We start from the raw sequence: 26,958 nt of genomic DNA, 5'->3' as shown, positions 1-26,958 counted from the left end.
CTAACAATAAAGAAATTAATTCATCATTCTGTTTAAAATGTATATCTTTTACAGGGGCATTAGGTAAGCAGGTCGGGGTTAACAATAGACCATCCAAACACTGAGTAAAACTCAAACAATACTTGAAACCAAATATAGCTATGCAATAGCAATTGTTGGGTTAAAAAGAAATATAGGTCACCAAAAATAAAACATCCCCATTCATCCAGACACCCTTAGCGACTTTGGACAAATTTTCTCAATTCCTGTCACCAGGGCCCTCTCCCTTAGATACTTTAATCAATCAACAGAAATTTATCTCTATGAAATATCAAAGTGATTATTTGTTGTGGGTATTCAATTAGGACAGCTGTTCCTGTGCACTGATTTGAAATCATACCAAGAGATATGTAATAATCTTAATAATAAATAAAAGATCCCATATTCTCAATATTCTGCATTCTTATCTTTGCATAATTACAGCTTTCTACAAGTTAATGCGAGAGGAATATACATTTTTATATACACATATACACACACACACAAAAATTTGTTCTTTTCCCGTGTTCTGTCTGTCTCCTCTCCACTAATTTATTTCAATAAACCATGTTGTTAGCACAGATACTGTTTCATCTCAGCTAGTATTTTATGTTCCCACTCTCCTACCAAAAACTCTACTGTACCAGGTGTAGAATAGATACTCCAACGATCTTTTAGTTGTATTGCTTAACGGTGCTTGGAAGTGTATAATTTTGACTGAAGAGGGGGTGCAGAAGCTCACTGTGAAGGGGGGGAGGATGAGGAGGGGGAGTGAGGGGAGCTACTGAGACCTGGAGGGAGGGTGTGGCTCCCCCTAAGAATCCTGCTCTTGCCTCTGCCCCCACCCTGGGCATGTGCGATTTTATGAAGAGGCAGAGCCCACACAGCATTTTCCAGTGTGGGGGTGTTAGCCCCCACTGACCTTCTGGTTCCATCACCTCTAATTTTTCACTTAATTATCAATATATTTTATTTATAAGTCATATAACACAATTTCTGATTTCATACACACACACACACACACACACACACACACACACGGTATCTTGTGCTCTAGTCTGTCTCTCATTCTCTCTTAAAAAAAAAAAAAACCCTCTCCTGCTCTGCTCAGGAGCAACTATGGGGAGATGGGAGAAGAAAGAATGTCTGTACTTGATCAAAATTCAGAGACTTCAAAGGTTTTTTTCCCCCTACCTGAGAACCCAAACAGGCAACCATCATATGAGTAAGAAGTTTAGCTGCAAACATGGAACACCTGGCACAGAAAAGATGTGAAAGAATAGCCAAAGTGAAACCTGTGGGAATAGAAAAAAACAGGATCATTCTAAGAATCACAGACAAACATCATGTCAGATGACAAAGTGGTTTTGGAACTATTAAATAACTAAGGCCTTGATCCTGTAAAGACCTTATAAGTGTGCTTAACTTTTAGTTCCCATTGGGAATACTCAATTGCACTTATAATTAAGCACGTGCTTAAGTTTTCACACGTTATGGGCCTAATGCACAATGTAGGGCATTTCTGTGCTTGAAATATTTTTACTTTGTTTATGTTTCGTTTCTTTAGTATCTGGAATGTTAGAACTAACCAATAGCCACAGATGCAGCAAAGGGGAATTTTCAATGTTGAAATGAATGCACAGTGCTTCATAAAGTGCAGCATTGCTTTATGACAAACAACTGTACTAATCCTAATTCTGAATCCCATTTTCCATCTGTATTGTGTACAGACCTTTTATTCATCAGTACTAAAATAGGGTGACAGAACTCTTCTCTTGACCCACCGTTAGCTAGTGCTACGGTCTGCTGACATACTGCAGCTGGTGTGGCTCATTAACTCCACCTTGGATATGAGGACGGTGAAGGTGGTTTTCAGAGGACAGAGGGAACAAAGATAGGGCTTTCCTCCATGATCTATTCTAGGAATAAGCAAGCTCAGGGAGGAACCTTAGGCTGAAGCTCACATTGTATTATTGTAACTGAGTTCCCAGTAAAGCCATTCCCCAGGAAGAGGGCAAGTTCGGATGTTAACCCAGGATGTGTGTGCTCTGTTGAAGACAGGGTGGGGACTCAGTTCACTCACAGGTATACGTTCTGAAAGCATGAAGTGGTGAATTATGGCACAAATACTCAGCTGTGAATTACTGCGTCACTAGCTAGTGATATCTACAAAAGTAGTGATGAGCTCAAAAGAAAACATTATAGGCCTGAGAGCCAATCTTGGGAGTCAGACAGGGTATTCCTTCAATATTCATCTTTTTTTTAATATCTGTTACTTCATTCTTAAGTAGGAAGAAAAGATTTGCTGTGAAAATTCCTTACAAATCCTAAATCTAGAGCTGCTGGTTGATCGCCTGTTTACCAGACATAAGTCTGAGTTTCACCCAAATTAACCTACTGAAGTCCATTCAACAGAAGCAACTTCAAAGAGTAAGGGAGGCAATGATAACATTTCAAGTGATTTTGAGAATATTCTTTTATCAGAATGCAAGATCTGAACTAAATTAATTGTGTGTAACAATATTTGTTTAAATGTTTAATTGCCAGGTGACTTGCCTTTTCATTTCCTGGCAGGTACAGAAATAAAATATATAGTTTTGTCTGTCCTTACATTCAGAATGGGAGAAGAGGCACGTACAACACATCTTTAAGGATTCAGCACATGCTTTTTTGAGGAATAGGAAGAAGGGAGTTTAGTTTTCATATTCTTAATTGGTCGATTCAAAAAATTTCCTGAGGTAAATTATATCTTAAAACTCCATCTCTATAAGGGATGATTTAAAGTATCCAAAGAGGGGATGACTTCATCAGAACAAAAGGACTGCCTCAGCCCTCCTGTAAATTTGGTTCTGAAATTTCAAACAGGGGGCATCCTTCAAGCCCACACAAACTTCCTTTTACCAGATCACTGCATTCGATATTTTTCACAGAATAGTAGATTCTTTTGATGTATTTATTATATTCAACTTCCACTGATGTGAATAGTAATTGAGAGTTCTTGAAGCATCTGGCTGTAATTACACCAAAATGTTCTTTGTGCAATGAAGCTTTCCTGTTCTCACTTAAGCTGTGAGAAGGTACAACATTTTCAGCAAAGTGCTGTTAAAGGCTTATAAAAGTTACATGTATGGAAATGGAGTTTCAATCTATCATCAGAACTCACAGAATACAGCTACCAGAGTTACTCTCTCATATGGATTACTTGTGGTAACACGATGAACTGATTAACAACTCTTGAAGACAAAAAAGTATGGCAGTCCTAACGGTGGCACATTTGGAAGCTCTGCCTCTTGAATCCAAGTACAGCAGTGGCCTGGAATTATTGTGCAGGCATAGAAGAAAGAAGAACTTAGACAGTCATTCTGAGACAGATGCAGTGCTAGTGCATGCCCAGTACTTTGTTGCTCAACTTTAGTGGAGACTAAGCAATCATTTTCACTCCTTTACAGTAAAGATGGTTCACTATAATATTTTCTTCTTTAACAAGATCACACCAGTCATAAACAAAAAATAAGGCTGTATCAACTGACCTGAAATACAGATGAATCCAGAAGAGAAAAAAGCTTCATTGTATGAGGACAAGTTGTCTGTCTGGGCATACACAGCGTAAATGGACATGTGAGAACAGGAGCATTGTACGTAGTCTGAAGTGTCATCAACCACTTTGCAGAACTGACTATCAGACAACCAGCTACAGCAAAAACAAAAGATTCACAAAATCCTCATTCATGAGTGTTCATGTTGAGACTGATTTCTTAAACTAATCAGCGGCTGAAGCTAAAATGTCTTTCCTAATCCTAGAATAAACTGGTAACTGTCTAGTTTTACTTCTTACCACTGAAAGGCATTTATACAAGACAAGAGACAACCAGCTACCTAAGCATCACTGTACATTATGCAAGTATTGAAGAATGTGAGCTTGCATACTTCTCATACTAATCAGACTCCAAAGTTACAGCACAAGTGTTACTGTAACATTCCCGTAACAACTGAAAATACCCAGGTTACTTCATGATTTTTTTTAATATTCAGTCTCTTTCAGATGCAATCATCAAAATGCATTGTCTATTTGGAATTAAATTTAAATACTGTTTCCAACTTCCTATCCTAATTGAAAAAAAGTGAATACATTATTTGGAAAATGCATTTTTCACCAACTAATTGTCACATCCTTATCTTTCAAAGTTTCTGCAACACTGATTGGACCATGTAGCGTTCTAAAAGGTATTCTACATACTAGCTTTTATCATGCAAAATGGTTTATTGCATACTGATATTCGTGTTTCAAATTTATTTAACATTCGAGTTTTATGTGGTTTTGGACCAAGTTGCTTCAGAAGTTCTTAAAAGGAATTTAGGAGCTGTCAGTGAGGACACTGTATCCTATTACTGTATAAGTGGCTCGCTTTAGGTACTATACTAACTGCAAGTACATAATATTATCTAGTGACTAGATAAAAGGCAAACCCAATGGGTAAATCCATAGTCTGCTGCTGCCACTCCCCTCACAAAAAGTAAAAGCTTACACCAGTGAAGGAGTAGTTTAATTTGGCCATTATATTTAAAATGAAATAAAACGAAGTAGATCTTAGCAAGATTCAGACCATTAATCACTATGGGTCATATACTCGCTGCGTGGTGTGACAAGGAGCAAACACATGCTAACCAAAGTGGGACCAGCGAACAAACAAGAAAAAACACCAGCTCTGCAGTGTCATGGTATGGAGAAAGTGAGAACGTAAGCAGTATGTATATCAGCTGGCAGTTTCTCTTGGCCTTGCGTTTCTTCCAGAAGACAGACTGAAGAAGGTACAGTAGACACATCAAGGATTGGTCCTGAAGGACTTGGCACAGGTTCTGGAATCAACGACCCTAAGCTCTTAGACAGGGCCGTGCCTAAGGGTGTGTGCGGCCCAGGACATAGGCGCTGAGATTCTAATCTGCCAGGGGGTGCTCTTCCCTGGCTCTGCTCATGCGCCACCCCCACTCCACCCCTGACCCCAAAGCCCCACACCCGCCCCACCCCTTCCCTTCCCTTGAGCGCGCTGTACCTCGCTCTTCCCTCCTGTCCCCCAGCGTCTCCTGACACTGCGAAACATCTGATCTGTGGTTGGCGCTGAGAGGGAGGGGGAGGCGCTGATTGGTGGGGACCACCAGCGGGCAGGAGGCACTGGGGGGGAGGGGGAGGTTCTGGTAGGGGGGCTCCTCCTTGCCCCCCACCTGCTATTTGCCTCCCCGTTCGCCTCCTCACCCCGCTCGCCCACCCGCCTCCCACCTCACCTCCCTGTCACCTCCTGCAGGGCCCCCCAAAGTGCAGGCTCTGCGGCAGTCACCCCAATTCACCGTACCCACGGGTCATCTCTACTCTTAGATGAAGAGAGTGTTCCGGGGAGTGCCTCCTCTCAGAGTCCACCCCAAAATTCTTTGCCTTTAGGAGGCTTTGATACTTAGGATCTTGCCGAGTGAGGTACCGAGTTCCCAAAAGTCTTGTGCCTCTTCCTCAGCACCAGTGACAGTGAATAAGCAGCTGACTCAGATAACTCAGGCGGAGCACTCCACACAGAAGCTCTGCACAGAGCACTCCGCACAGACCCTGTGTCCATTCTGAATGGGATGGAGCCAAAGGTGGATGGAGCACTGCCTCCACAAGAAGACACTTAAGCCTGGCCATTCTGTCCCTTTTTGAGCAAGGCTTACCTCCTTGTCTCTTACACAGACTCCCCCAAGCATGTTAGACAGCTGGGTTGTGGGTCACTCACTGGCATCAGTTTGCTATACCAACAACATGATTTAAGCCCCAGAGACTGAGGCATGGCTTCCGTAGCAGTAGTGGTACCGAAATTTAAACTGGTCAGACTAAAGACCTTAAAACTGAAACTTTTAAACTAACATTACCTAACTATGACTAAAGCTCCAACTACTATTTCTAAGAAAACGGGTATAATTTACAAAGGAATCAGGGAAGAACTTGCAGTAGCAAGACTGAAATCACGTTATCAATCCTTATGGGTGGTAAGAAGAACTGAGGAGGGCTGGGGATGGTTCCACCCTTTATAACTGCATGCAGTGGCACGCGGCAGCAGAAGGTGCTCGAGCCACCCGATAGGTATCACTGAGGGAAAAAATCCCCAGCAACCGTGTGCAAGGCACGCACTCACCTATAAAGCACTAAACATGTGCAACCACTCAAAGAACAGTACTGAGTTACGTATTCATTAATAGCTCCATTTTTATAAACCAACATAACCAAATATTTAGCTTTAGCAGATTCTTTCTGAGAATAAGTATGGGTACATGAGAGATGTGGGCTGTATTCCCAATTTCTGTAGCTTCTCAGTGGGGTTTGAGCTCTTGCTCATTTATAGGAACTATAAAGGACACAGAATAATTAATACCAGAGCAATAAAGAAACTGAAATGTATGGTCTCCCAGCTCTCAGCCCAGTACACCTTCCCATAAACTAATGGCCGTTTTCCTGAAGAAAAACAGACAAAATGGCTTCCCATCTCCTATGTCCCCCCCACAACAATTCTTTGTGGCATGGATGGAACAAGACATCAGGGTGTTGTATGTGCAGTGCTAATGGAGTGGTCGGGATTTTTGACAGCAAGCTAGGAACAAATTATACTGAGCAAAATACAAATAGGAGTTGAAAATTTCGACCAAATTTGAATAGGTTTTCATAAACCATCAAAAGATACTTCTCTGTCCCCTTGTCAAGTTTTAAGTTCTTGCAGCAAACCATGGAGTAGCTAGAACTCTTAAGAAAATGAAAAGTATAAGGCAACCTGAACATAGTTACCCCATACATATGTACACACAGATTTATTATGGAAACTGAAAAGCTAAACTGTGATTTATAAAATGTACCTTTCTGCAGCCTGATTCCAAAGGAGGCACCGAGATTTACGTGGAACAATCCGACTGTCTGCAGAATAAATCCGGTAGATAACTTCATTGTTGTCTTTCAATGGATATGAACTCTGACCCTTCAAACTCATTGAAAAAATCTAAGACAGAATAAACAAGGTAAATATGTATTCAAAATTAAAATTCAGTGGTCAATGCATAAATATAATTACACCACATCTACATGCACAGACACACACTATGATACACTACAGATATTAAACATCTTTTGACCAAAGATTAATAACTGAAACTTACATTCAAATCCCATAAAAAGAAGCTGCTGCATTTTCATACCTTGTTCTTTAGGGCAGTTCTTTTATCACCTGTTATAAACCACTGTTGGCTGCTGTATTCTGTAAACTGTACAAATTTACAGTTCTCATCTCTAGGAGGGGAGGAGGCAATGGAGACCTCCAACAGGCGCTCAGGAAATCTGATTGAATCCCCGTCTTTTCCATCAAATTTGTGTCCATTGATTTGCTGAGGGTACCAGTGGTGGGCCATTATTGCAATGTATGGGCAGCTGTCAAGGATGGTTTTGCCTCTGTTGAACAAAAAAAAAAAAGAGAGAGAGAGAGAGAGGGAGATTCGATAAGTGGAACAGTCATTTATCCATTCATTACAGGAAGTGTAGTGACTCCTGTAGTTAGGATACACTTTATAATGAAAGTTTTAAAATTTCATTCTTTTTAAACAGGAGCTCTATTGCCTCTATGGTTTGTAGCAGGACTTTGATGTTTGACAGAAGGGAAGCCACGGGGCCAGTGAGGTGCTTTTTGATGTCCTCAGGAAAATCATATTCAGAAAGGGACAGATTATAAATTTTGCTCAATACAGCTTGCTGTTGAAACCCGTCCACATTCCACTGGCATTCCACATTCAGCTGAACCTACAGACGGGTCACAGACAAAATGGATGCTCCTGTTTTTCACCCTTTAGCCTAGAACAAGGTGCACTGGACTGGGAACAAGAAGCCCATGAGCTCTAAGCTCACTTATTCTACTAACTAGTATTAGTAAGTCTGTGCCCTTCATAACCCTTTCATCAACAGGTCTCAAAGCACTATACAAAGGAGGTCAGTATCACTAGCCCCATTTTACAGATGGCAAAATTGATCTGTATATGGTAACATACTATTTTTTCCACAGGACTGTCCCTTTTTCAGTGCACAGCATAGATGAGCCTGGTCGTACACGGTACTGCAGCTGAGGGGGCTAGGTATCTTGTAGAATTAGGCCACAAATCTCCTGACTCTTAGTCCCATGCCTTCCATATATAACAGTATCCTGTACAATGTATTCTATTCTGCAGTAATAGTCCAAAATTCTATGTCCTACTATGGTACCACTGCAGTGCTTTGAGGGTATACCGTAGAATGGTGTACATCTTTGTATATTGGTAATACACCAAGGCAAGTCCTCATCAGATTTACTCTGAATGTACACTCCTGTCTAATATATGCTAGGCCTATGGCAGTCTATTGTCAGATATTTCTACCATATTCTGTAAATTAAAAATTATTTACTTTTCACCAGGTGATCCACATATTACTCCAGTCAAGAGGGAAAAGGCAAACTTCTCAGTAACTTCAGCAAGCAGACTGTAGCCCCGTGTATCCTTGCGTTTTGGGCTAGCAAGTGCACAGAGTATCTCATAGAAAAGATTTCGGCTTTTATCAGTGAGCATCTGTTTTTCACCTTCAACCATTACCTAACATGGGGAAGTAAATGGTATCACTTACAGGATTATAAAAACAACCATTCCTTGATTTTCAAGAACTAGTATTTATGACAATACCAAAACTATGTCAGGAAGATAAATTAAATTAAATATTTAAATTACTTGACTACATTTATATACTGAGAAATGTCATCAAAAGTGGAAAGTTCATTGATAAAATCTTAGGCCCCAATCCTGATAAAATCTCAGGGATCTGACTGTATGGAGCTCATTATAAGACTGGAGTTGTAGACTGTCTGAGAATTATTTCTCAAGCCCAGCATTACAGAAATTTAGATACAGAAGGACAACCTTAGAAACACACTTGAAATAGAAATTCATTGGTTCTTAACAAATTATACAATTGTGTCTCATGTATTGTTTTGTTTTCAGTAACTTTCATTTGATTTTGCAGTACAGCATTTTATTGCTTTGATATACTCCGTTTTTTACATGTAATTTCATTAATTGTAATAAAGGCAGATTTTCTACTTGCCAGTATGAATTAAAAAGTAAATGCTGCTAATTAGGTTCTCTTATCGTGAGCCTACTTTTAGTAAAATTTTCAATTTCTCTTGTTTTAGTTCTGAAGTTTTCATTTTTCCCCACCAAGATATAGGACATAGTCTATTGTCAAATGTATATAATAAAAACATGCTCAGTAAGAGGAGTTAGATTAGTGAAGAATTGTGTGGAATTTACAGTTCTTTCAAAAATTCTTAACTAAGCAAAACCTCATTTCAATAGCGCTCTAACCACTCCTATTCCCAAAATGCCACCATTGCATGCAATTGAGTGTTGTCTTTAGTCAGTTTTATTGTACTATTTTGAGTCTCGGAGCTAGATTCTCTGGTACATTCTGGCCCCTGTGCACTACTCTGGAGGTAGAAAGGGGCCAGAAAGCAGCCGAACCTGGCCAGCGAAGAAAACCCACCTCTTGAGGGAAACACTTAGCTAGTGCAGTGCCAAAATATTCAGCTCCTATGTCAACCTACCACTCCAAGACCTAGTGTAAAGAAGAGGGGATTGCAGAGGGCATGACAGAGGCATGGTGTTCTCTGGCAGTCCCCAGCTGGTGTACTGTCCCTGGGGAACCATAGTGGTGGTTAGAGTAGCTCATAGGCCAGCACAGATCTACCCTGAGAATCAAGAAGCCATAGTAAGCTCTGTGATGCCACTGCACCAAGGGGGAAACTTGGCTTTGCAGAGTATCTGAGCCTTAATATGTAATTTAATTCTTAGGCTGCATTTTAGCCTTTGTGCTTGGTTTTTAATTCCTGGTAGGCATCATTATTATTCTAATTGCAGACAGGCAGACTCTTTCCTGACTCCTGGAATCCTTTACCAAGGATTCTGCTAGTTCTGTTTTTAGAACTGCAGCACTGTGTGTCTCAAAGGATCACTACTGCTGATTATCATTTTGATATGTTCACAACCCATAAGAGTTATTACATCCTCATGAAAGTCGTTAGTCATTTTGGAAGAGGCACATGAATATTTACCTTATCTATTATGTGCATCACAGCAGTGAGCTGTTCTTCTGTAGTTTCTGTGGAAATTTTGACATTTAAGTTCTGGAGGACCCTGTTCAAAATGATATCATCAAGTGGCTGGTACAGTTGGTCAGCCAGCCCCCAGACTGATTGGGCATCTGAATCAGAGACAATTGTGATGTTGGCAATACCATATGCATCATCTACTCTGGCACCCCCTGTGGGGTTAGAAAGAACAACCTGGAAACGCTTAGGAAATGGATTTAAGGATCCCGTCTCTGGAGTCAGCATTACATCCAGTACAGCATTTCTCTGTCCAGGTTCAAAAGTCAGTATGCCCTCAGATCTGGCAAAATCCTGTCCTGAAATAGCTGGTGATATGAAGGTGCGACCAACAGCTTCAGGTCTTTTCAGCTCCTGGAAACCAAACAAAGGAATTCTAGGCAACATCATCATAATGCAGTGTGTTTAAAAGTAAGTGCACTTAAATGGGTAAAATCAATTTTTTCTTTAAAATGTAAATATAACCTGTTAAAATTAAATTCCTATTTGGTAATAATCTGGAATATCCTCCCCACATACATTCTGTATTGAACCAAAATGGTTTAAGGTAAGAGACTTTGTGATGGGGTCTGCGATAAATTGGGAGGAGGGAGAAATAAGTAAAACAGTCTCTCAGTTCTCACAGACCTTTGTTATTAATCAAGGAAGTGAAAACTTGAATGCTGTTGAATACATCAGTGACCTGGGACAAAGGGCTTCAGAGGTTATAGCTATTAGAAAAGACTACGTAAGGTAACGTTTATGGTCAATGAGAAGAGCAGGACTAATTCTACAGCTTCTGCTCACCAGCAGCTCCTGGTGACTTCAACAGGTGCTAATCGTATTCAGTGGCTGCAGAACAAGGCCACTCAATTAAGGGGAGAGGTAGATGTTGTAAATAGGTAAACACCAAAAAGCTTGAGGTACAATTGAGGTAAATGAAATTCTGAGAGCATACTAAAGAAGGATGATTCTAGACAACTGCCAGAGGGGATATCAAACTCCAAACCAAAAGGCACAAACTTAAATTACGGGCTAGTCACAAAAGGAATCTAGGAGACATTTTGAATAAGGTAATTAAGGTGTCAGATTAATTTTTCTCAGGCAGAAAGAGACACATTAACATGTTCAATAAATGTTAGGCAAATCCTGCACCAGCTTGTGAATGATACATCGCGGGCACTAGTGCAGGTTTCAGATCTATGCACTTCCCATTCCTCAGATCTACCGTTCCTGTCCCTGGCTCCTCCAACCCTCCATACCCAGTGTACACTGCCAGGCAGGAAGCAGAACTCTATGGTGCTCTAAGGGGTTTCCCCCACATTGTACAAGGTCCTCAATCCTGTCTTCTCTCTTTCTACCACAGAAACCCACTAGGATCATAGCAGCCTCTCTGGCCACGAAGAAGGGAGTAGTATTTTTTTTTTAATTTTAATTGATTTTTGAAAGCATCTCAACAATGCCTAGCATGAGGAGGTCGTGGTCCTGACTGGAGCCTCCGGGTTTTCCTATAATAAAAATAACAATTCTCTATGGTGTTTATCCCTGCAGTATATGAGCCCCTCACAGACCATGTATTTATCTTCACAATGCCCCAGGGAGGAGGGAAGAATTATCCACATTTTACAGAGGGCAAATAGATGCACAGAGAACAGGAAGCTGTGTCAGAACCAGAAATTGAACCATGATCACCTGAGTTCCAGTTCAATGGTTTATCCACAAGACTATTCTTCTTTTACCTTTATCATAGAAATATTACAGAATACAAATGCAAGTCAGATATGTGTCCAGCTTTAGGAGATACATGGACTCATTTCCTCTTGAAATATTACAGTTTTACCTATCATCGGGTATACAGAATTTTTATTATTTTTTAATTTGCTTTTTTGCCACATGCCATAACCTTCATTTCTAGATCTGATACATAATAAGCCTTGCTTAAGTAGAAACTAGTTTTCTGGGCTACTATTCAAGTTCATATCACAATAGAGCTTTGGGATTATCTATTGATCATCACACAAAAGACTCCTTCAGGCAACCCTCAAAATGGCTCCTGCTATGCAAAAGAAAGGATTTTTAATGTCAACTATTAGATCCCTTCTGAGTACTGCTAGTGCTGACTAATTAAATACTTTTACTGGGTAACTAGAACATTTTCATTTCACTAAACAGCTTATTGTAAATCAACGTGGTTTCTTATGTGTGCAGACTTGCTCTGGAAACAAGTCATCATCTTTGCCAATTACTGACAGAAGTGACTGTTTATTTGCCCCTTCCAACTGGGTTCCCAGAATCAGCAGGAAGCAGGGAAATAAGCGGTGATAAAAATTAATAGCGCCAAGCAAAGGAAATATAAAGAAATTGTGGGAATGAGACAAACATCTATTTCCAGTGAACTCCTCCTCCTCCCTGCCTCCCCCTTGACTTCCTCTCTCAGAGTTTTTTCCTCACACTTTGGTACTCTGTCATGCTCAATACCCCAGATTGTACAGCAGTTGTGTTACCATACATGCCAAAACAGGCAAGCTACCTATATTAGCCTAAGCATACTGTATGTGATGAGAAGTGATACTGCCATTCCTTCTCCATTTACCAGCTTCATGATTGGGGATCCATGTTCTTTTTCCTAGCAAGAATCCGAAAACCTGCAACCATACACTTTAACTAAAGTACACTTGGCAGCTACTGTACAACAAACCCATGGCAACACAGGGATACACAATTGCTATAGTTAAACCTGACACACATGCAGCATGAAATAAAACTCAAAGCCTTTTCTTAAACGAAAGGAAAGGAAAGTTCACCAGCCAATGCATAATAATACTTCAGTATGAGAACACTTCTTTACAATAATGCTTCTACGCCCAATACTCGGCCTAAGTAGTCAGGCCAAGTGCTAAGCAGATGCAACAGGAAAAAACTAGGGGAAATCCTCCCCACAGCCCATGGGCTGGCTGTGGATCCACAGAGGAGCAGGAACTGTGCCTAGATAACTGTACAATGTTGTGCATAGTACCTGTCACTTGAGCTAAAGGAGATTCTCCATCAGCTGTCAGCAGTAATAGGGTTATTATTATTTTTGAGACAACAGACCAGCAACTAGTATAAGGCTATATGATGAACACACCAACAAATGCATAGGACTGATATCATCTATTGGAGAAATAGACTAGCAGTATGTTTTTGCAGTTGATAAAAGAATTGCTGCCCCAATAAAAAAAATAGATACTTTCTAAGGTCAATGGCTCAAGAATATTGCCTGGACTTAAGTAACTGTAACCAACTGAGATATGGATTAGACTTCTATGAAAATGCCCTCTCTTTTCTTTTAAATATTCTATGGACATAATAGAGGAAATCACACAAGTTTGGTAGGATACAAACGATTATACCTGCTGTAGCAGAATCCACATTTTAAAGGGAGGAGGCTAAAGCCTAGGAAAAAAGCTTTTACAGGGAGTAGAAGTGGTGATGACCTATTTAATACTTCAGGATGACCATAGTTCTTGAGGTTATTGGAAGTACCCTGCACAAAATTACTTTTGGTAAACTGATCAAAGTGAGATGATTTTAGTAATAGGAAACAAAATATGTTAGACTTATCTAAGTAATGACCGCTGCTGTAAACATGTGTAACTTGAGCTTTTCCTAGATAAAGTAAACCAGGGCTAAACTTACTTGCTTATGCTTTAGAGAATAAATGAGGATATTATACACAGTCTTACCTGCATATTATAATTAACTGAGATGGTTAATGCTGTACTGGAGTCTCTAACCACCTGCAAACTGATTAAAGTGGTTTTTTTATTAGCCACAGCCAGACGAGATCCCACAGCAAAATATACTAGGCCATGAGGAGCATCACTTTCTGGAACAGTTATGTAGGCAAATCTGGCACTGCTGTTCAATGCTGCTCCTGAGCTTACTTCATACAACTCAACAAAAAAATAAGTTTCAAATTCAGGTACCTGTAAACAAGTGAGAATTCAAGATCATTATAATGTCCACTGATTCCAACAGGAGTAGGCAGTAAAGAATAAATTCCATCCTTTTTGAAAAAGTTCTCCTGTTATTATACAGTCTCCCCATTGAATTACTCATTGGCTTCAAAGATATTATAAGGCACATAAAGTACTACCCCAAAAGGGATAACATTTCAGCGAACACCAGTATGGAACAAGCAGGGGAAGAGTCTTATGGTCTTTCACATATAATCTCACACAATAGCCTAACAACATATAGTATACATATGATGTGCCTCTGGGATGCTGTGAATCATATGTCAAATTTTCAAATTTATGGAATGACACAAGGTGTACATTTGTGCAGAATTTGTCTCTTTAATTCCCTTTTGCACCTGCAAAAATATGCACAAACACGTGCACAATGAATTTCAAGTGGAAAATTTGCATACCTGTGTAAGTACAGGTTTTTGCCCCTGCCATTAATTGTGATTATCTTTTGAAGGTGGAACTCAGGTCTCAAGCGTTGAAAAAAATTGACGTGTCTGTAGCGTTTGTATTAGTGTGAATGAACCTCAAAAGGTTCAAAAGTTTGGCTAAGCATTTTCACAACTCTTAAGTCTGGAAAACTAGGCTGAAAATATCATGAGACAGGCTCTTCTATGAGACTTTTGGTACTTCCTAGTTCTAGTCAGTCTGGAAATACAGAATGCTGTATTTCAATGGTCATACACCAGAGAATTTGATCATGCAATTCCCAAATGTTATTTTTCAACATTTTACTGAATACAGTATAGCAAGTAATTGATTTTCTAAACAAAATAAGAAATAGGTTAATTATTTCTTATTTTGTTTAGAAAATCAATTAGGCTAGATTTTCAATAGGGCCTCCACGTGGTCTCTGATTTTTACCCAAAATCAAATGTGAGTACAAATGATATAACGAAGATGTCTAACTTCCTGATTTTGCATCCACAAATCAGTTTGTTAGATATCTAAATATCATTTATATCTGTTAATTTAGGCAGGCATGACGCTGCAGACATAAAGATAGAGGTCATTTTTGAAAATGTAGCCCTGGACAAGCAAAACCAAAGCAGCTCATTAAAAAACAAAACTAAACAAAACAGCTTCCTTTCCAATTAATGAAGGGTGAGCACTGAAGACACTGTAACTTAGGCCTTGTTTTTAAATTCTGGCATTTTTGTAAATACTAGCTTATTTCTCAGCCAAAACAGGATCCAATTGTTAATCGGCAGAGTCAATACAGTTGAGGTTGAACTAGACACAGTAGCTGCCAGGTGCTGCAGCGTTCAAACTTTCCAGAAGATCTTGAAAGTGACAGTGGACCTGTATCATATTTATGTTCATTTATAATGAAAAAAATCCTTTAGAACTTTTTTTCATATGAAAGGACAGGGCATATAATTGGGGTATTGTAATCAGAGCAGGTGATGGCTCTCTACATTATATGATCTTGTTATTGTTATATAGGTCTTATTGCTTCCATAACCAATCAGATCAATCTTTGAGACCAGGCAGGTTTAAGATCCCAATTTATTGAAATACTGCCTTAGTTATCACAGTCATGCAACATATTAGGTCCTAATTCAGCAACACACTTTACCTGAAGCACTTGACTGATCCTATAATGTTCATTAAAGAACATGTTTCAGTCCCATTGGCTTAAATAAGACATAAATTTGCTTACATATTTTGCTGATGGGATTACTCAGGTCACATGGTTAAAGTGAAGTACATACTAAGTGCTTTGGTGAAACAAATATTTAATGTGTGAAGGGTAAAAGCCCATTTGTACTGAATACTTATTTCATTGAAGTGACTGCAACCTACTTTACCTTATAATTCCTGTATGGCTTCAATAACTGCAGCCTTCTTTAGGGCCAAACACTCAACCCCTTCCCCAGTTTTTAATTAGCCATTCTTGAGGCAAAGCAGGAATTAAAGAAAATGGGAATTTGTGCGAGGACCGAGAAGAAATTGAGTAAGGACCTGCAGACGTGGCCCTGGATTTTAAGTTCTCTCAATCAGGGCCTATGGGGTTTTTATATTTGTAAGTAAGTCATTATCCTATATAAATATTAATAAACTACTCACATGATCAGGTTTTATTTCAACAGAGATGTTGCATATTGTTTGACCTGCCAGGCAGGTGGTAACCCCTAACACAGCCAACAGTTCATTTGCCAGGTTTACTCCATCCTTCCGAAGGACAACAGATGTTTTATTAAAGGTCACCCGCCAAAAGATCTTCACATCTTCAAAAGCCCTATAAGCAAAGCAAAGCAGTATAAATGCATTGAAGATGGCAACTATTGCTTCAGGGAAGCTAAACCACATAGACACATTCATTTTTTATTATTAATAAAAATTTACCACTGGAAAACAAAATGCTTTCAGAAGAAAAAATATTTTTCTTTTTGTTGTATGTTATTTCCTCTGAAATTAGCTATATTAATAAAAGTCACAAGAGCAATGTCAGCCAGTTATTGGGAAGCAAGCTAGATCCAGGTCTCGGCAAGTCACTTAAGTTAGCAAGTTACTTACGTATGTGCTTAATTGAGGTCATGGAACTACTCATGTGGTTAAAGTTAAGCATATGTTTAAGTACTTTGCTGAACAGGGATCCTAGATTGTAAGCATTTTGAAACAGGGACTTACTTTCTTATGTGTTTGAGAATCACCTAGCATATTTGAGTGTGTGTGTAATATGTAAAAAGTATACATACAGTGTGTGGCAATACATAAATATATATTGGTACACATGTATCTTATTAAATACTCATATTACTACTCAGACCTACTGTATAATAGCCAAGAAGATCATAAGTTTCAGAGACATTTTTAGCCAACTAAGCAATTAATCTTAAGTGTGAGTACATATAGCAAGGAAATTAATTTCTCATCTCAATTATTATGTGTGTTAGGTAGATATTTAATTCTTATTTCTGTTTAGTACCAGTACACTAACAATCACATTTTAAATTTATGAAGAAAGTTTGCCAAATTACAATAAACTATTAGAGCAGCTGAAAGTCAAAGATTTATTATAAAATTCCATGATAACCTCTTCTGCTAACAGCAGCATCCTTGATTTCAACACAGCACATTACAGCATGTGGGGACAGCACTTTTATCAGCTGTTGCCTGCACCTGTTTGGTTGCCTTGTGACAATCAGCTGCACCTCCCTGTTTTCAGAATCTTCATCAAGCACAAGGCCACTTTGTACCTCTGCACTGAATCCCAAAATGCCATTTTGAAGATCATTGCCTGTATGAGAAACAGTCCAACAAACTGATTAGGAAGCAAATAAAGTTGAGAATAAGTTGTACATATTTAATGCAGAAAGAATTTCTTAAAATGAAAAACATACACAAGGTATGATATAAAGTACACGAAGAGCCAAATTTTCAAAGGGAACAAAGGCTGTCACCACAAAAGTCTCCTTCAAACATATAAAAAACCTCATGTGTTCCTACATTTATCTAGTAACCCAACTGAAATTTTTTCATTTTAATTTTGCAGACTGTCTTTTAACTGTGAAAATAGCTCATTTGGAAAGGCAATTTATGGTCAGATGCCTAGCATCTTCTGTGCAGGTAAACTGAAATCTTGAGAAGCACTTGGGTTTTTCTAACTCTGCTCCCATTGACTTCAGTGGGTCCAGTGCCAGACCAGCATTAATTACTCTTGAAAATCTCACCCATAAAGTCCTTACAGAATAGGCCCACTCTAAATAACTGCTGTCCATCACAATCATTTAAAAATGCATTAGCGCTAAAGGATCCCCCCATAATGATAGCATTACTCTACACTGGGGACGAAAGAGCCTGTTCTTTTAATAAAGTCAGCTAGTAAGAGACTTCCAATCTGGTTCAGACTCAGCATGTGTGTCATCTTTCTTCCCCTCAGCATTGTTTCTTGACCTTATTACCTGTGCTCATTTAATTTAGATCATAAGCTTAGCACATCACACATACCAATGTCACTATATAATTAATTTTTTTAAAACAATCTACATGCATGCAATTATGTGACTAACTTGCACATGCATGCAAATTGTTATTTACATGTACAACTGCAGTAACTATGAATGTAAAAGAAGCATGTAATTGCACACACATTTGACATTCTGTTCCTGGATATGTTTTTCTGGTAGCTTTTCTGGTACATTCTTCCAAGGACACAATTTGGTTGTTAATCCCTAAGAGCCATTTTGTAAAAGTATTTTGCTTGATTTGAATTTCCAAAGTACTTGTTATCACTGCTGTTATCCTGTCAAACCACCTACATTATATGCTCTATAAAAACAACTTGGAATCAGAGTGCTTTCAACTCAATAAACAATTCATAAGATTCATATTTCAAAAGATCTCTGTGCAAACTATATGGGAAAATGTTATGGTAGCTATTCACAAATTAAAGTAAACCAGAGTTCTGGTATTAACCTCTGGCATTAGGATGCAATCACTGAGAGAGAAAAGCTCTTAGCTAATTATCAGATTTAATCTACAATAATCATTAAGGCCCATCTGCTACCCTACACTTCCAGAAGCAGAGAAGGACCAAAAGAAGGTGGGGAGTTCCCGCACCACAGATTCCCCCTTTGTTTAAACCTTGCAGAAATTATTTCAGAGATTAGAGAGGCAATGGGTCAATGGGAGGAAAGTCAAGGTCAGAGGAACAGACACTGTCTGCACTAATGCCTCCTCTCAGTGGGGACATAGTATGTGCCAAGTAAAATACCCCCGGAATAGGGGTTGGGCAGCATCCAGCAGGTGAGTCAATGACAGTTTGGGTCATGAAAAATGCACATTGCCAAAGGAAGAAAGGTGGGATTTGACAGGCAGTAGAGACATAAAGCCTCCGCACATCTGCAAACTCTCGAGGTTTAGGAGCAAAATACCCTGCATATCTCATGGAAAGAAATCCCAACCTTAATGGAATTTGCCAGAGGAACTCAGAGTTAGACAGCTTTATATGTTAAATTATATTGCATTTATGCATTGAATCTCTGAAAACAAGAATATTACCTGTGATAATTATTGTTGCAAAAGCTGCAAACCCATATTCATCCTTTCCCTCCACAATCTGAGCTCCACCTTGAGGGTCTGAGAGGAAAACATAGAAGAATTCTTGCCCTTCGGGCTCATCATCATCAAGAATTCTGATAGACACTTTGCTTTCTTTCTCTCTATCCAGCAGTGTCACAGATATAATCTGTTCCTCAAAGTCCATCCCTTCAGTGGCCCATGTCAGGTTAGAATTTCCATACACATTCTCAAAAGGAAGTTCATCTACCCTACCCTGTGCACTCACTCCACCAAAGGTTTTAACAGTTACTTTGACATCACCAGCAAAGCCCTGGGTCCTTCTGATATTAAGTATCACTGTGTTGGGTGTACTATTGTTTGTGTCTTCCTCTGTATGAATAAATCCTGGCCCAAGACTAATGATTCCATGAACAATATCATTGGCCAATACCGTAATTGCTGCAACACTAAAATCTGGATTCAAACGTGGATTCCTATTAGGATTAAATTTTTCAATGGCCAAAACTTCAACTGAAGTTAACTTTACAAAAAATACTTCATCCATCTCAGAAATTGTGTCATCGATGATTGATATTTCAACTACATCCTCTGCCTGAAAATGTCCAAACACAAGCTCTCCATTTTGAACAGGTCCAAAGTCTTCTAATGGTTTGGCACTTCCTGCAATAGTCTGATAGGCCAATTTAGTGAGGTTGCTTTGGAAACCAAACAATCTTTGGACATGCAATCTGATCACCTGCACATCTTCTTCAACTGAAACATGTCTTGAGTTAGGGGAAAATTGGAAGACACCCATTGGCTCAATTTCAGCTACTGTGAATCCTGATCTGAAATAGAAAACATAAAAGTTGAATTAAGAAACACAAGTCACCCATTAAAATACTGATACTCTGTTGTCTTGCATTTTATGTAGTCATTTATGGATGCGAGAAGTTGGATGTAAAATGTTACCATACCAAAAAAAGTTCCCCGCTCACAATAGTTTGGTGTGTGGAGGGGGAAGGGAGGAGTTGTGACAATGTGTCAGAGGAGGTAAAAAGGTTCCCTTCACAGGGAGTGTTCTTGCATAGGTCCTTGCACAGATCAGGCCAGAGAATTTCAAGCCTTTCAGCCTGGGCTGCAGGCTGAGGCAAGAAGAAACAATTACCATTATGGCCTGCATGCTATCTTCCACTTCCAGGAGCAGAGAAGGTGCAAAAGAAGGTGGGGGAGCATGGAAATTGGGAGTTCCAGCACCACAGACTTCCCTGTTACTTTAAACTTTGCAGAAACTATTCCACAGATGCTAGAGAGGCAGTGGGGCAATGGGAGAAAAGTCAGGATTAGGCGAACAGACATTCTCTGCATTAATGTCTCCTCTCAATACCAAAGGGATGCAGGGTGTGATGAGCCAGGAGTTGGGGCAGAAGAAAGAAAGTAAATGAATAAAGATGATCTGGTTTAGAGAAGTATTATTGTGGCATCTTTATAGTTTCTTAGTGAGATGTTGCAGAGGCCTTGTACTAATGTAATTAATAAATAGGAAGAACAATACAAACAACTTACTGGATAAATATATGAACACCTTGAAAGGAGCTCAGTTATTTAGTCAAATACCTTATAATTATTACTAATTAAAATAGTTATTTTAATTAACACTTTTTGTCCTTCTTTATTAATTCTCCAATTACTTTATTCTCTTTCTTTCTTGGCTCTATTCACTGATAGCTAATGATGGTGCTGTAGGGAGGGTATGGAGAGGTCAAAAATAGCACCAGGTATGGAGCAAGATATTGGTCCCACTCTTTAGAGTCCAGCTGACTAGTCTGAGAGAGGCAAATGTGTATGACTGCACCCCTCCCCCAGCATGTAAGACCTCTCCCCAGGCATGAGTGTCTGGGCAGCACCTACCCACTCTCTGAGTTACTGTCTTGAATGCATCAGAACTGACTTTCCTGGTATATTGGGGATGTAGACAGATCTCCCCACAGGGGAGCGAGGAAGAATTTTCTCTCGGTGTCTGTCCATCATGGGATAGGGCAGTTGTCAGTGGGCCTGCTCATAGGGTAAACCTGAGCACAGGAGTCAGGAAGGCTTCTGGTGATATTTGTTATTTCTTGGGCAGGGACAGATATCGCAAATCTAGAGTAGATTATTGTACACGTCTTCTTTACCCTCATTCCTCAAACGAGAAGGGGTGCTGGTCGGTGATTCCAGCAGCTGGCTGGATCCGATGGGTGATGTAACAAGGTCAAGCAGAAGGTACTCATGCACTCGAGCACTCACGCAGTCATGTACTTCCACACTGGATCACTGTTTTCCCTGGTAGGGTTTGGGGGTACTGTTCATCTCAGTGTTGTGTCAATTAAATAAAAGTTGCAGCATGATGGCTTAAACCTATCCTTTGTGTGTGTGTTGTGTCTTTATTCACTGCATACCCAGGGCAAAGAGTAGGCGTTGCCTACCTTTCCCTCCTCTGTACTAGCCTCCTTTTCGGGTCTTATAGGCCTGAGCCTGAAAGAAATTATTGCTAGTAATCAAGCAGCACTTTACATCCTCACTGAGAGTCTTGCAATAACTTTCACTCACTTTGAATGTCAAAATGGGGTGTCTTGCAGTATCCTTCAAGCTAGTGGTTCCTGTGGGACAGAGTCCTACAAATCAATGCACTGAAACTCACAGCAGCCATTGATTCTGCAACCTCAAACTTAGTAGTTCTAATGGAGTCTAGTTTAACTTGGCAATTTTAATCCTTTTCAGAATTGGTTCTTTTTGGGGATACCACAATTTTATTTAAGGTAAGTGAATTCAGAGTAGGTGAAATTTGCTGCATTTTTTTTCTCCTGTGACCTACCAAAAAAGGTAGTAGCAATGCAACCTTCCCACACACTGCACCGAAAAAAATTCAAGTGTCGTCTAACACCTCTTTGGGCGATGAGATGACTTATTCTCTATACAAATTCAGTTTTTGACCTTTTGCATAAATTGACTGGGTGCCAGTTAAGAAAACACTGCCAATGATTAGACAGACCCACTAATGCTAGTATGGTGTTTTTTGCTCATGTTTCAGTGCTTCACAGTATGGAGAAAGACATCCTTTGCACAGAGGGAAAGCTCTGTGGTGATAATTGGTGCCCCCTAGGATATCAGGATGTATTTAATGCATTTCTCTATAGTGATCTTTGCAGAGGCAAATTATAGATTCCACTTCTCCAGTTTCTCAGAAAATCTTGGATCCTCTATTCCTGTAACTGCCTCCACAAACATATATACACATATCCCCGTTCTAGGCAAATCACTCATTCCCCTATTACTCACTACAGCAATGGCTCTCAAACTTTTTTTTACTGGTGACCCCTTTCACATAGCAAGCCTCTGAGTGCGACCCCTTCCCCTCTTATAAATTAAAAACACTGAAATATATTTAACACCATTATAAATGCCGGAGGCAAAGCGGGGTTTGGGGTGGAGGTTGACAACTCGTGACCCCCCATGTAATAACCTCGCAACCCCCTGAGGGGTCCAACCCCCAGTTTGAGAACCCCTGCCTTACACACTACTGCCAAGGAATTGAACTGGCTTTGCAAGAGGTTCCAGATCTGATCAGAGCAGCCCTACCAATTGGTTCCATTTGGTCTGGAGCCATGGGTTCACCAGCAAAGTTACCAAATCTTTATGTTGCTGATTTTTCCTTTTTCTAACTCAACTGGATTTTGCACAGTTTAAATGTCTGTAACCAGATCGGAATTTTTACTGCATATATCCATTTGTTGGGGTCCATGCAATTAACCAAGGGTCTAAGTAATATCCTTACCTCAAGTGAGCCCCACCAGATACATTGCTGTACACTGATGTTAGATGGATAGCAAATGCCTCAGGTCTACTTAAGCTTGGAATAACATGAAATGAAATTACTTTGTTTTTTTCACCATAAGAAAATGTAACGTTACCTGGAGAAAGAGAGAGAAGCAACAATTCACAAATTGTTAAACAGAAATCCTCTTTTTACTTTTGAGCATAGAGAAATGGGAGTTATCATCAGACTCCTGCTCTGTCTAGGGAAGTGGAAATCTGCATGACAAAGTACAGCACCTTTTCTCTACAAAGCAGTTCTTCAGAAATATAACAAGGTGCATATCGCACTAAGGAGTATGTTATCTATGAAATGCAAGGTTGTCCTTTTTCAAAAAAGAAACCTTACTACTCACAGATAAAAATCAGACTATATACTTTCATTCTAACAATGATGTCTTATTAAAAAGGGAGTATGAAATGTACAAAAATATTAGAGGAACAACTAAAGTGGAGTTAGTCAGACACAGAAATTTTGTAGCTCTGAGTATACTGTAACAAGAAAGTGCTCACCAAATCCAGGTGTAATATTGCCTGGTTGAACAAACTCTGGAATTAAATCAAGTGGGTATCCAGAAGTCCAGCTAACTGTTACAGAGCCGTATACTCCTTTTCTGGTTATCACAGCTTCGCCTGTCCCTTCTATAATGTTTGTAAGTTGTAAAATAAGAGACTCAAAGCCAACCTACAGAAACATATAATACATCTTTGTTAGAACAATATGGGAATATCTAGTACTGCATGTATATACTGTATATATATTATATATATTACAGTAGCCACATATCTATTACACATGCATTTACCAAAGATTCTAAATTCCAGATTTCTGAGACTCACTCATAGTTTTGGAACTAGGTAATCAATGTGACTTAGATTTCTGTGTTAAAAGATGCCAGGGTATAGCACATGGACAGGTATCTATTCTTCATAAGGGGGGTGGGGCGGAAGGCTTCTTAACTCTCTTGGAGAGGAGCTATTATGAGGTGTGTATGCATACATACACAGACAGAAAATAAAATAAATGATCACCTGAGCATCTGATGAAAAGAAAATCAATGCCAAATGACATTGCTCAGCAGATAAATATTTGTCCCAGCTATTTGCTTTGTTCTTCAGCTGAAGTTGTGGCTAAATGGGTTATTCTCAGAGTCTGGAAGTGATAATATAAGTGGCATCCATGGGGTAGTAAACAATGGTAAAGGAAAGAACCATGTGAATAAAGTTAAATTATGAATTGAAGGAAGCAAGAGAGAAAAGGGGTTCAAGATAAGAGATCTAAAAGCATTTAATATTAACATGAATAGAATTTAAGAGGTAAGACAGTGAGATGATATTGTCTGTTTCCAGTATATTAAAAAAGGTAATTGAGGTAGACAGTACTTTATTATGGACCGATTCTGCCATTGTTTACTCCCATGTAATCCCACTGAAGTAAGTGAAAGCAGAATTTGGCTCTATATAACTAACATAATACAATAGGGTCAAGCTTTATATTTGCAATGTTAAAGAATGAAAGGAAATCTACCTCTTTTGGTATATGCTGCTTTAAGACTCACTACTTAACCTAAAGAGAGAATATAATCTGGACTCAACATTTTTTCTTAAAATTCTTAATACTTCAGATTTATGAAGACACAGGCATAGACTAACTGCAAACACATATATTATGGTTCACCAGCTGTTTTCTAATTTCAAATAAATAGATAAAACACTTTTTTTTAAAAAGTGTGTCAAAAGTTAATACATTTAGAAACTGTGTCTCTTGAATTTCTGAAGCAGTACAAAATGTTTATCAGATCCTCGATGTGTACTGTAGATGTAACAAGTGGGGACGGCTGTCAACCATTAAGCTGACTTTAAACAAATGTTAGCATCACCTAAGTACCCAGGCCTCTAGTAACAGAAGTATTAGGATCTGCCCTCTAGTGGTAATCTTGTTTCACTGCAGCCAGTCTAGTACCTGAGAATTGGCAGCTTCCTCCGGAACAGACAAAGTAGCTGATTTTGCTTTTCCTGATATTATTTTAGGCACGTAATTGGCACTTCCATTGATCAGGCTTGCATTGGTCAGTTCCAGAGTGAAATTCAAGCCCAGTAAGAGAAACACCTTTCAAGATACAATTTAAATTTTAAAAGCTGGTAATTTTATTCAACTGAAAACAACAATATCAACTGAGTTAAGGAGTTAAGTAACAAACCGCCTGCAGCTCCTTTAACGGTACCATGCACTGAGAATCATTAAAGTGGCAAGCAGTTTAACAAAGATCTTCCTCAAAATCATTACATAAAAGTCAATACTGTGAAGGAGGGCCAACAGCAGTTTTATACAATGTAAGCTCTTTGGGGCAAGGATTGTCACTTATTATAGGTTCGCAGTATCTAGCACAATGGATCTCAGTAACAGAATGGGAAATGTAGAGAATAGAGTAGGTGAGGCTAGTGCATCTGCAGCTATGCATGTCAACCCACAGATAGGGGCACACAGCAGCTATGGAGTAATTGCAGGTCTTGATGATTCAGTCTTCCAGAACTAAGCAGCCTTCTCCAGTAAATAGCCCACTCCCAAAAGCATACTTGGGAGAGGATTTGGGCCTACACAACAGAATCTAAAACTGAAAACGTGAATGATACACAGAAAGGGATATAAGCAGAAGCTCAGGGATACACCCAGCCTTGGTTTTATATTCCATTCTTATACTGAAAACCACATTTTCTTTGAACACAACTGTACATAAATAATATAAAATCCAGAGTATTAAAATTCTCTCTCTCTCACTCTCTCTCTCCAACAGACACAGTTTATCACCATTTAATGTCTTATTCAGTGACATTTGTACATATGATATAGACATAAATTTAAGTAACAAAACACTAGAGAGGTCTATCCAGCTAAAGGACACTACAGACCTGGCTGCTTATTGGCACTCTCTTCACACCAAAGCTGGCACCATCTTTCACCAGCAGACATCCCACTGTATTCTCAGGAGTGATTAGCGGTTCTCGATGATGAGGTGAGATTCGGTACTCAACACTCACATCTCCGAATGTCCCAGCATGTCGAGTTATATTCATCTGAATGTGTCGGCTTAAGTCTCTCTCTATCAATACCGACTGCCTATCTGAGTACAAGGCAAACACTCCATGGGGCTCATCATTTGCTAACACAGTGAATCTCAAAACTCTCTTGTCCTGATCCAAATCTGCTCCTCCTTCCACTGAAAGCAGCTCTACCACATAATTCTCATCTACTTCCGGAACATCATCTGGTAACAGATGAATAATGATCTCCGCTGCACTCTGATTTTCAGCAATGGAGACAGTACCCCTTGTTGCAAGGAAGTCACCTGTGGTATCAGAATCACTACTCAGTTTCCAGTGAACCTGAAATAAGTGAAAAAACATTGTTTACTAACTTGGAACTCTTATACACTCAGGTATGCAGAGCATAAGATACAACATTTAACAAGAAAATAGTAATTATTTTATGTAAATATAAAAAATAAATAGGTATAGTAACCTAAAACAGGATCACAATCACCATCCCTTCTCCCTTTGCTTACCCTCAATGACCTGAATATGGTGGTGGTTGTTTCTGAATATCTTTGTAGATTCACTTTACAGAATTTCCAGGACTAACTCCACAGTTTGTTTTTATTGGTCAAAACTCCCCTGCTATTCTCTCTCTCAAGAGTCCCCCAGAAATTTTTCTCTTAAGAATGACAAAGTACTTAAAAGTACAAAATATGGTTCCTTGAGCACCACAGACATACAGCATACCAAGTGCACTCCAGGTACATACGAATTGGGCCAAATGTTCTTTACTGTATGGTGCACAATTTTTGTTTTGTTTTTTAAAAATCTTTCCCCTCTGTATAGCACTCCAGCCAAATGAGAACAATAGG

At 39.3% G+C, this 26,958-nt stretch overlaps 1 protein-coding gene across 1 annotated transcript in view; it reads right to left on the bottom strand.

Moving 5' to 3' along the window:
- ADGRV1 (adhesion G protein-coupled receptor V1) overlaps positions 1-26,958 on the bottom strand; it is a 419,039-nt gene that overhangs the window by 220,032 nt on the left and 172,049 nt on the right. Inside the window, exons 70-83 of the mRNA XM_039545618.1 lie at positions 25,964-26,437; positions 25,017-25,163; positions 23,567-23,738; positions 23,016-23,151; positions 19,202-20,049; positions 17,321-17,438; positions 16,265-16,436; positions 13,910-14,152; positions 10,152-10,559; positions 8,456-8,640; positions 7,225-7,474; positions 6,889-7,028; positions 3,549-3,709; positions 1,213-1,313 (exon numbers count right to left, since the gene is read on the bottom strand). Coding sequence (XP_039401552.1) covers positions 1,213-1,313; positions 3,549-3,709; positions 6,889-7,028; positions 7,225-7,474; positions 8,456-8,640; positions 10,152-10,559; positions 13,910-14,152; positions 16,265-16,436; positions 17,321-17,438; positions 19,202-20,049; positions 23,016-23,151; positions 23,567-23,738; positions 25,017-25,163; positions 25,964-26,437 — 3,555 coding nt within the window. The remainder of the gene's footprint in view (positions 1-1,212; positions 1,314-3,548; positions 3,710-6,888; positions 7,029-7,224; positions 7,475-8,455; positions 8,641-10,151; positions 10,560-13,909; positions 14,153-16,264; positions 16,437-17,320; positions 17,439-19,201; positions 20,050-23,015; positions 23,152-23,566; positions 23,739-25,016; positions 25,164-25,963; positions 26,438-26,958) is intronic.

This window comes from Mauremys reevesii, linkage group 6, assembly GCF_016161935.1.
Source record: "Mauremys reevesii isolate NIE-2019 linkage group 6, ASM1616193v1, whole genome shotgun sequence".
NCBI lineage: Eukaryota > Metazoa > Chordata > Testudines > Geoemydidae > Mauremys > Mauremys reevesii.
The sequence above is the reverse complement of the archived record's forward strand: the minus strand, read 5'-3'. Positions and strand labels throughout refer to the sequence as shown.